Source organism: Merops nubicus, unplaced genomic scaffold (genome assembly GCF_000691845.1).
Source record: "Merops nubicus isolate BGI_N331 unplaced genomic scaffold, ASM69184v1 scaffold6344, whole genome shotgun sequence".
Taxonomy (NCBI): Eukaryota; Metazoa; Chordata; class Aves; order Coraciiformes; family Meropidae; genus Merops; species Merops nubicus.
Genome location: NW_008604796.1, coordinates 5,112 through 16,685, shown reverse-complemented (window position 1 = coordinate 16,685; position 11,574 = coordinate 5,112). Strand labels below are relative to the sequence as shown.

The window sequence follows — 11,574 nt, the reverse complement described above, 5'->3', positions numbered from 1 at the left end:
GCTTCATAAAAATAATGGGAAGATGCAAGTTGCCCGTGCAACTTGGACATCCAGTAAATGGCATTGTAATATAATGTACTAATGTATTATGTAATAATCCAGTATTATTTAATGTAATCAAATGTATATTAATGTATTATGTAATAATCCAGTATTATTTAATATGATTAAATGTATATTAATGTATTATGTAATAATCCAGTATTATTTAATATGATTAAATGTATATTAATGTATTATGTAATAATCCAGTATTATTTCATTTGACCCCTTTCGCCACAATGGAAAGCTCTGTAATAGCAGTTGGGGTTCTGGTAGGTCTCATAGGATCACTCCAGCTTTCTTCCCCATTCTTACTGAGAATGGAATTTTTACAGGACATTGGCCAGCTGTCTTCAAACCACAGAACATTTCACATAAATGAGTCAAATGAAACAGATACGTGCAAGACTCTGAAGACATTCGGGAGTATAAGCTTTGTGGAGACAGTTTTTTTACTAAAGGATGTTCTTCTGGGATCTCAGGGAAAACAACAATTCTGTGTAGTACTTCTTTATTTTGCAATATAAATTATAATTTCACAAACCTCCATTGTAATTACACAGAAGAGGACCTATCTGCCAATCATCAATAAACTCCATCCCTACCACAGAACACAATACGTATTGGGGCAAGAATACAGCAGACAATCATCTTCTAGCAGAAAACAAAACAAAACAAAACAAAACCAAACCAAACCAAAACAAAACATCATTTTATGCGTACCTTTACAAATAGGTCACAAACTGAAAATACAGAGGAGAGTGGTACCTCCAGCAGTCTGTGGAAACTCTGGAGTACAAGTGCCTATTCATGCTGTGCTGGGAGGATTGGGTGATAGGGACAGCAGCAGGGCTCTCAGAGCACTAGTCCACACGCTCTCACATGTCAAGAGCTAGGCTGGAACCTAGGTGAGGTAGGTGCAGAGGAGAGCCTGTACAATTTTACACGGGGAGCTGTCTCCTTTCTTGTGCAGTTGCCTGCTCTGTCTCTGCTTAGAGCTGGCTGTGGTGATTATAAATGCACCATACAATTTTCTAAGCGTATTTGTCTCCCTAAAGTATCTAGGAAATGATCTGAGTGTTTCAATCTCAACAGATTGGCAGAAGACTGTCATTCAGCCAGAGCTTTCATGAGTTTGGGAGCTGGCAACTGTCTTCACTTGGCTAACGTGGAATAAAAGAGACCTCATAAGGTCGGGGCAAACTTGCTAGAGTGGTGACTACTGGGGAGATGTCAATGTCCTTGTGATCCACAACAGGTTTCAAAGAAAAGTTCTGCAGGATGGATGTTATAAATATGAATAGCTCCATCCGGGCCAGACCTTCTCCTGCACAGACACGTTTTCCTACAAGCAAAAAGTAACAAAAAGTGAGGTGACAATGAAGTAATTTGCTGGTGACTTATTTTAACCACTGTTCCATGAAAGTTCAAGATATCTCAGAATGGATAAGCAGCACTGTAGCATTTGGGGGAAGGAAATTAATTAAACTAGGGCCTAAGTGTCTAGAATAATGGGAGTGTTCAGCAGGCAATGGCAGTTTGAAGGCTTTGGTTTCTCATGTTCTGCTGCTGTTTGATGGGAAGCTTGGAGAGAGCAAAATCGCATAGCTGAGTCCCACTTCATACATCTCTTCTTTTAGAATGCATTGGAGGAGCTCTTGTGATTACTACAATGGAAGCAAACTGAAACTCTAGTACAGAAGTTAGGGCTGCCCAGAAGTGACAGTGGCAGATCAACAGGTATCACTGTACAGACCATGGTGATTGAGACACTGAATTCTTGAAAGAGGTTCTAGGATAGTCTAGGATCTGAAATAGAAAGAGGCCTTACCTGTGGAAAATGGCAGGAAGTAGTCACTCCTTTTAAAGGTACCATTTGCATTCAGGAAATGTCCTGGATCAAATTTTTCTGGATTTGGAAATTCCTTGCTATCATGTAGGATAGGAGTCAGCACAGGGAATATCAGTGTGTCCTTAAATATCAAAGAGAAAAGAAAGTTAAAATGGAGACATGCTAAAGCAGAGCAGTATTGAGAAGTTCCCAGAGCTGAGCTGAAGGATGGTTGAAGTTTAACCAGTTTAAAATGAACATTTAATGAATAAAAATGTGTGCTGTTGAATGTGTACTGAACCGCATCCAGTTCTGGCATCTCCACCCTAAAAGGGACACAGAACTGTTGGAACGAGCCTAGAGGGGGGCCAAAAACTTGATCCAGGGGCTGGAGCATCTCTGCTATGGGGATAGGCTGAGGGTGCTGGGTTCAGCCCGGAGAAGAAAATACTCTGGGGGGACTTTGTAACTGCCTTCCAATACCTGAAGGGAAGCTACAGGAAGGCTGGAGAGGGACTTCTCACAAGAGTGTCCAATGACAGGACAAGGGGAAATGGCTTTAAACTGAAGGAGGTTTAGACTAGATCTTAGGAAGACGTTCTTCAGTACAAGGGTGGTGAGATTCTGGAATAGATTGCTCAGAGAGGTGATGGATGCCCCCTCCCTGGAGGTGTTCAAGGCCAAGCTGGATGAGGCCTTGAGCAACTTAGTCTAGTTGAGAGGCATCCCTGCCCATGGTGGGGAGGTTGGATTAGATGATCTCTAGGGTCCCTTCCAACTGAAGCCATTCTATGATTCTGTTGGTATGGCAAAATGGTTTTTTAATTAATTTTAATGGTGAGTCTAATTGGTGTATTTAATACTGCTTCCAAATAAACTAGAACTTTGATGGCTTACATTTATGTGAAAAAAAATAGAAAGCTCTATCTCCCTCTACACATAAAGGATGAAGTCTTTTTTTTTTTTTTTTTTTTTTTGTCAAATCCCAGGCATTGGACTCAGTTACTTCCAAAATCTCCTTGCAAACAAAATTACACCAATCCTATATCACATTTTAGTGTTTTTGAAAGTAAAATAAAATACAATGAATGGAGCACGTCATTGTTTTCAAGAGATTATGACCTTTCTCAGACACAGTTGAACAAACCTTGGGGATAAGATAGTCTCTGAATTTGGTATCTTTGAGCACAGCATGTGGGACATTAAGTGGAAGGAAATCAATGAATCTCTGGATTTCGTGGATCACAGCATCTGTGTAAGGCATTTGGCTCCGATCTGCCATGCAGGGGCTTCGGTCTCGGCCAATCACACAATCAATCTCCTTCTGAACTTTCTCTGTTGGGAAATAAGTCAGTGTTGAATGGACAAGTCCCCCATCTGTTTGCCTAAACACCTCCCCATATTAACAGCAAAACTTACTTTTCATGCACCAGAAATATATGCATGTACTTAGCACTCATATCTGTTTCCTGTGAATAGAAATCGACATTTCCACATTTTCCACACTGTAAATAGGTTTCCGTAGCCAGGTTTCCATTGCCACATGTGGTGGCAACAGGAATTGTCCAGACTGATCCCATGACCTATTAAAAAGTTTTCAGGTTTTTTATTTCTTTTTCTATTACCTGTTATCTCGGGGTATTTCAGGAGAATCAGAAGTCCATTTCTCAGTGTGGTGCTGGTGGTCCCTGTTCCTGCGAGGAATAAGTCGAGTGTGGTCCTGCTCAAGGTTTCCACAGTGAAGTGTGAGTGACTGTTCCCTTTCTCCTGGAGGAAGATTTGGCAGAACGTTTTGAATGTCAAAGCCTAAACGGCTTGTTTAAAAAGAAGAGTCCTGTAGCCATGATGCATGCTTTTAAACACACCTTAAGTCCTTTCAAAAATGCAATACTCACTCTCCAAAACACCAGCATTTATGGTACTTTTACTAAATAATATTATGAAACTTTTTAAATATGGGAGGAGCATTGAATTGCATCAAACAGATTGGTCTTCAACTTCCCTAACTTTGCTAGTGCTATTAATTCTGTGTTTAAAAATCCTTGATAAGAACATTGAAAGGTAAGAATGAAGTAGGTATGCCAAGAAAAGCAAGTTGCAAGTTACCCTCTGAATTTGCAAAAGCACAGTGTCCTGACACAACTGAAGAGAAGCTGGGAATTCAAGCAGTAGTTTTCTTATAATCCAATAAATCTCTTGCTTTTACATTACCTGTTCCATTTTGTTAAGGAAAGCATCAACAAAATCTCGAGGACAAGTAGGATCCAGGGTCTTCTGGTGTTCTTCTATGATTTCTAAAGTAAATTGATTAACTTTTTCAACATTTTCTATCATTTTTTGATGAGGCCCAGGTAAATAGTCCATGACAGTTGGGAAGAAATTGTATACCTGCAAAAACAGAATGATGGAAAAATCACATTCTGATTAATGTGAATACAGTAATGTGTTCCCCTAACTGTAACTATGAAAATGGGGCAATTAAACTCTTTTTGAACAGTGAACCTTTATTATTCAGCTAGACTTTAATGCCTTTATGGTTTCACTATATTCAAGGACAGACTTCACTTGAACAATTTTTGCAATTAGATCCTTCTTTGGACACACAGTGGCAATTCCATAAGGTAAGAAAGAAACAACAGGAATTGGTTATTTAACTACTTTTCTTGGAGTTCAAGAATTTTTTTCCAAATTTAGGAAAATCTACTCCAATTAAAAATCAATAACATGTATAAATATTCCTTAATAGAATGATATAATAATTAGCAACTTTATTAATTAAAAGAACTTTTAGATACCTGTATTTGTATAGAGTTCTGGAGCCTGTTGTTTTCTTCCAGCAGGTCAATTAAAGTTAGAAACTTCTTGTCCTCATAGTCAAACCTATCCCCAAAGATGATGGAGCAGATGATGTTGGAAACAGCATGGACTAGGAAGCTGCCAGGGTTAAAGGGTTGCCCTGCAACAACAATAACAACAAAAAAGGATATCTTGATTTAGTAATTCAGGCATCATCCCCTCCTCTGACACTATAGGGAAGTTTTGCATCCTTCCGAAACCCAGGGTTTTGTACTCCTTTGAAAGGATGGTGAAAGGCTTATCCAGTTTATTCTTCTGTAGTTGAAGTGAACTGATTTCCCTCTTTGAGTGGTTTAAGTATCTCTTTTGCCCTGTTCTCAGCAGAATAGGGGTCTGAGTAGCTTGGGTCCTCTTCAGCTGTCACATCTGTCTGCTTTATAGAATGCTTCTTAGAACTGGCCTAAAGATTCCCACTAAAACCCAATTAAACCATAAATACTTTGCCAGATCTATGACTTTAGGCTATTGCACCCTGTTTAGGAACTCCATTAACATAACCTCAGTTGCATAACCCTCTTCTAGGGGTTCAAATTCTTGTGATCAAAGTCTAATTTTGATAGCACACCTGCATAAGCTTCTAAGAAAACTATGGTGTGAGAAAAATGAGATTAGACCAAAGAAAGGAAGGAAAGGTATAATTGCAGACAGTGATAGGGTGCATCTCAATGTTTCAAGAGGAGAAACAACAACAAGGAAAGGTATACAGTCCTAAAAGAAAAACAAGGGGTCAGAAAATGGCAGCTGGGCAGCATTGAGGATGAGCTTATTCCAAGAAGTAATGGCACCAACCCATCTCTCTCTGACTGATGACTCCCTGGCCATTGAAGACTCAGCAGAAGTCTCATCAGAGGTGGTTAGTATATTAATGCTGAGCCTAGCAGATAACTAGTCCCAGCTATTTACTATTTGCATATTATTAGAATGGCTTTATTCTTTCCAGTTGTATATATCTCACTTGCAAAGCCTTTTAGTACACAGTAAAAGATGGTGTACCAAGGAGAGCCAGAGATGCAGGCTTGCAGTAGGGCATGGGAAATACAGCATTGCCATGCTAGTGAAAGGATTAGAGCAATGCAGGTGAGAGTGTTTTCTCTGATTTATAATAGGAATGTTTATCTGTGAATCCAGACTGAATTTTCCAGTGGATCATGGGAAGCAGTGATGATTCAGCATCCTTTCATATCCATCTGATTTTTCCCCCTTGCAGAACAAGCTCACATTGAAGGCTGGCTGTGGAAAGGAGACCTGTGTTCCGGGCTGGTACTGTGCCACTCTCAGGGTAAGTACTTAGAATAACATTGTCTGACCTACTAGCAGAAAGTGCCTTTATATGTTGAAACCAAGGGACTGAAGCCTTATTCCCTGCCCTCAAGAGCTGCTTATAGTCTCTGTTCCCATTGTACACCCCACCAATACTGGGAGGTGTTGTCTGATGTTCAGATGGACTGGACCAAACCCTGAATATCTGTAAATGAGTTCTCTTGTCACCCACTTTTTCAAGATTCATTTACTTAGAGCTTCAGGAGACAAAGCATGGAAGTGAAGCGCATGTTTCTTGACTCTTGGCATTGCCCATTCCTTACTCCATGGCTGAATTCCACCAAACCTTCAGCTTTGGGGACAGGCCATTCCCTTTGCCACTTCCTGTCGTGTTCCTCAAGCAGAACAGGTTAAAGAATGCTTTCCAACACCGGTCTCCTACATTTATCCTTCCATAGTGTCACAGTGCCTTTGACTGACCCACTCCCAGCAGTGACAACTTTTTCCTATTGGACCCAGGAAGCAAAACAGCAACCACACGCCTACTTCTTGGGTCACAGATTTGATGAAGCAGCCCTACACCCCTCACTGTCTCATTGCAGGTATGCAGGGTGTGCCAGCATGCACAGTCTATGACGTACCATTTGTGTTCCTGATCCTCTCCACCAGAAAATGAGCTTCCTCCTGGATTCGCTCCTCAATGCCCTTCTTCCCCATCCCAAAATCCCTCAGGGTGGTGATTGCAAAACGTCGGAGCTGCTTCCAGGTCTCCCCGTTGCTAGTCACAATGCCTGACACAGGAAGGAAAAGAAGACCCCTATGAAGAAACACTTTTTCCCCGGAGTAGAAGTTACACAGTAGTACTCAATGTGCAAATACACCTCTCTGTGGAGTTATACTGCAGTTACTATATGGTCTGCTTCCAGGTCTCCCCGTTGCTAGTCACAATGCCTGACACAGGAAGGAAAAGAAGACCCCTGTGAAGAAACACTTTTTCCCCCTCCCCCAAGTGGAAGTTACACAGTAATACTCAATGTGCAAATATACCTCTCTGTGGAGTTATACTGCAGTTACTATATGGTCCAATATGTAACTTCTCTGTAGTTCTGGAGGTGACAAATTGGATTCAGCTGTCACAGTATTTTGAGTAAAACTGAGATTATTCCCAGAATAAGAAAAACTATGTTGGATATAAATAGCAATTTAATACTGGTACTGGACTGATCTTGGTCAGAAGCTCATGGCCTTTGCATTGACATAAGTGCTTAAGTGTTCAGCTGTACACCTTTGCAGTGTTTCACTACTGACAATACCATTACTACTGTACTACAGTGCCACTGAGTAGGTACTCTTTACCTAGATAAATGCCATGCTGGCAACTGCCATGATGAATAAACTCATGGCCTGATCTTGAATCCCTTACTGGGACAGCCTACATTGTCTTGTCTTTGTTGTGTTGAATAAACTCATGGCCTGATCTTGAATGTCACCCTTACTGGGACAACCTACATTGTCTTGTCTTTGTTGTGCAGTGGACTTCTCTTTTGCTGATTCCTTAAATCTTGTCAATGCTTTCAGGAATCGAGGCGTGAACTTAAGATCTTAGAGGCATATGTAATGAACAAAATTTCAGCCAGAATTTGAAGCATGCTGAAAATAGAAAGACATGCAGTGAAGCTACTCTGGAACCTTAAACAGTTCTCCAGTGTCATGGTTACAGGGGCTGGGACCAGTTTATCCTTATGTGGGTAGAACCAAAACTGTGTATTCTATACCCTCTATGTCAGTGCTCATGGGCTGTTAAGAAAATCATGGGTAGCAGCTGCCCAGGACAGACCTCACACCCCAGGCTATAACAGATAAGGAAAGAGGTTCAAGGTCAGGGGAGATGTTAACACCTTCCCACCCAGCAGGAGGAGTCCTCCCTGTTCATGGGCCCATCCATGCCTCGCCCCATGACTCATACAGAGCTCCCCCCAGGAGCTATTTCTGTTTAATGGACCATCAAGGACCCACTGCATGACTCATAGACTGATATCAACCCATTGTGAGATGCTCCACCCAGGGGGAGGAGCCAAGTGCTCCCACCTGGATATAAACTGGGGTTCAGGACAGCACAGGGGGCCTTACCCACTGGATTTCCAGAGGACAAGAGCTACCAGATCTTTTCTACGAGACCACTGTTTCATCTGGACTGCTACCACCAACCTAACTACAGAGTATCAGGTTGTATTCTGACTCTGTCTGTGGTTTTCCTTTGTATTATTGCTTTTATTTTTTTTTTTCCTTATTAAATTGTATTTCTGACTTGGAGTCTCTCACTGGTTTGTTTTTCAAACCATTACATCCAGGAGTCCAGTTTACTCAAGGTAATAAGTTGGGCTTTTTACTCTTTTATTGCTAATTTGTATGCATGAAAGTAGTAAATGAACTCCACCCTCCCCCACTGTCTTCTCAGCTGTGTTTCTGAAGCACTGACAGCATCAGCTTTGGTTGCTAGCATTACCAAGGACTTACCTGATCCTTGGAAGAGTTTTTCAATCAGCGGTAATTTGCCTCTTCCACTGAAGTCATCTGCCTGATCAATCAGGGCTTCTTTCACAACATCATAGCCATACAGCACCACAGCCTTCTGTGGGCCTAACTTTACTGTGAAGACAGAACCATACTTCTTGCTCATCTGTAGGAAGGAGGAACACAAATAACAACAGGTCTGCAGGTTAATCATGTGAAAAGAAGTTTGTAGCAAAGGGTTCTTAGGGGTGATGTGTCATTGTCCCAGAATCACTGAGACATGGTGTTGATTAGCAGCAGTGCAGAGATCTTTCACCTATGAATTACAACCAGGGGAAGAGGGAATTAAGAAATAGAGGATACGAATGGAAATGGTGAGGTGTCAAGTCCAGATCCCAGGAAGGAAAATACAGCTGGCAAAATAGACTGGAATGCCTTTCTAGAGGGCACAGTGGGTAACAGTTTACACTGGCTCAAAAAGCACATACACTTATGTACACTTATGGAAGCAAGTGCCTAAAAGGTTCTTGAGCACAAACATATCACAATTGTCTCTAAAATTTCCTGGGCTACAGGCCTCTGGAAATTTTGTGAGTGTATCAATGCATCCTTGCACTAATCATGTGCTTTTTCCCAGGCATCTGCTTTTGGCTACACTTACAGAAAGGCTCTTGGGCTACTTGGTGTAAGCTGGAACGCTTCTTCTCATGCTCACTTTTTTTAAGAGTGAAATAGATGTGGTCCCAGGGAAACTGAATCACACAGTGCTCTGAAACAAAGCAGAATACCTGGGGGTGCTCATGATACTTAACGTTCACAAGCATCAAGGCAAAAAGGAGCTCATATGGATATGTGTGGGCCTTGCAACACACAGGGTTTATTTGACAGATGGGTGACAACAGCCAGGGGAGGGAGTGGACAGCACAATTCACTTCCAAACTTTTTTGCTTCTACCCCTTCACTCACTACTTCCTCTCCCAGGAGATCCTACCTATCTGCTAGGGAGAAGAAGCAGCAAAATGGAGCAGGGTCCTCCTCAAGAAAGAGCCAGGCCATGTTGCCAGTGTGGCAAGGAGCTGGGCACAGGAGGCGTGGAGTGAACACTTCAATAGCGTCCGTGCCTTAATTGCAAAGTCACTGCAGATCACAATACTACCATGAGGTCTGCACAGCACTTATCATTAGTATGATTATTGCAAATATATATAATCATAGAATCACCATGGTTGGGAAGGACCTCCAGGATCATCAAGTCCAACCTTCCTCCCAACATTTCCCTAACCACTAGACCATAGCCTCAAGTGCTCCATCCACTCGTTTTTTGAACACCTCCAGGGATGATGACTCCACCACCTCCCTGGGCAGCTCGTTCCAGTGTCTAAGCACACTCTCTTCTTAATATCTAACAAATTCTTCCTAATATCTAATAAAAATCTTCCCTGGCACAACTTGAGGCTATTTCCCCTTGTCCTATCATCAGTAATTTGGAAGAAGAGACCAACACCATCCTCACTACAACCTCCTTTTAGGCAGTTGTAGAGACCAATAAGGTCTTCTCTAGGCTGAACAACCCCAGTTCCCTCAGCCACTCCTCATAAGGCAGGTTTTCCATCCCTCTCACCATCCTCATTGCCCTTCTCTGGACCCACTCCAGCACCTCAATGTCCTTCTTATCCTCTGGTGCCCAAAACTGGACACAGTGCTCAAGGTGTGGTCTCACCAGTGCCGAGTCTAGGGGCAGAATCACCTCCCTACTCCTGCTGGTCACACCAGTTTTGATACAGGCTAGGATGCTGTTGCTGTTCTTGGCCACCTGGGCACACTGCTGGCTCACGTTCACTAGGCTGTCCACCAACAGCCCCAGGTCCTTCTCCATTCCAGCCACTCCTCCCCAAGCCTGGAGTGTTGCCTGGGGTTGTTGTGACCCAAGTGCAGGACCCAGCACTTGGCCGTGTTAAACCTCATCCAACTGACCCAGCCATTGCTCCAGCCTGTCCAGACCCCTCTGCAGAGCCTTCCTACCCTCCAGCAGATCAACACTCCCACTTAATTTTGTGTCATCTGCAAATTTACTGAGGGTGCACTCGATCCCTTCACCCAGGTCATTGGTAAAGATATTAAACAAGACTGGTCCCAAAACCGAGCCCTGGGGGACACTGCTCGTGACCAGACACCAGCTGGATTTAACTCCATCCACCACAACTCTCTGGTCTCGGCCACCCAGCCAGTTTTTAACCCAGCAGAGTCCACCTGCCTAGGCCATGAGCTGCCAGCTTCTCCAGCAGGATGCTGTGGGAAGCAGTGTCAAAGGCCTCACTGCAGTCCAGGTAGACAACACCCACCACTTTTCCCTCATCCACTAGATGGGTCACCTGATCATAGAAGAACAGGTTGGTCAAACAAGACTTGCCCTTCATGAACCTGTGTTAGCTGTATCCAGTCCCGCTGTTGTTGTCCCACACGTGCTGGGTGATCTCCCCCAAGATGAACCATTCCATAATCTTCCTTGGCACCAAGGTCAGGCTGATAGGCCTGGAGTTCCCTGGATCCTCCTTCCTGCCCTTCTTGTAGATGGGTGTATACAGACTCACAATATATAGACTTAGATGTATAGATTGTTACAATATAGAGACTTAAGAAGCATGTATTTCTTACATACCTTTTGCTTCTGTTTGACATTTGGTCAATGCAAATTAAGCTTGTGTATTAAGCTGAGACAGTCTAGACTGGACTTTGTTTTGTATGCAATGGAGACAACATAGGAAAGGACACAGTCCCTTACCTCCTTGAAGCTTTCAGGCATGTTCCTTGGGTTCACCTGGAGTATGTTTCCAACAATAGGTAATGTGATAGGACCAGGAGGCTGCTTCTGTTTTTGCAATATGCTTCTCCATGTAGTAAAGAGAAGAAGGCACGAGATGCAGACTAGCAAGAGAATAGTGGTCGTTCCCAGGAGCTCCATGATGGACTGAGGAAGAGAAGTGTCAGAAGAGCCTGATGTTGGACCTGTAAATCCATGCTTATTTATATGCCGGGATGCCAAACCATGGATTAAATTAGCCAATAGTGCC

The 11,574-nt window shown here is 42.8% G+C and overlaps 1 protein-coding gene across 3 annotated transcripts; it reads right to left on the bottom strand.

Annotated features, from left to right (window-relative positions):
* Positions 1–1,205: 1,205 nt before the first annotated feature.
* On the bottom strand, positions 1,206–11,465 carry LOC103771807 (cytochrome P450 2H1-like). 3 transcript variants are annotated; one of them, XM_008939122.1, is made up of 9 exons: positions 11,274–11,465; positions 8,507–8,657; positions 6,631–6,780; positions 4,669–4,829; positions 4,085–4,261; positions 3,499–3,640; positions 3,021–3,208; positions 1,874–2,015; positions 1,206–1,387 (listed from the first exon to the last, which is right to left on the bottom strand). In XM_008939122.1, exons 1-9 carry the CDS (start codon positions 11,463–11,465, stop codon positions 1,206–1,208), a joined length of 1,485 nt encoding a protein of 494 aa, XP_008937370.1. The 3 variants fall into 3 exon arrangements, with proteins under 3 accessions (XP_008937370.1, XP_008937369.1, XP_008937371.1); XM_008939121.1 differs by having other exon boundaries at positions 8,507–8,669; positions 11,286–11,465; XM_008939123.1 differs by lacking the exon at positions 4,085–4,261 and having other exon boundaries at positions 8,507–8,669; positions 11,286–11,465.
* Positions 11,466–11,574: the final 109 nt, after the last annotated feature.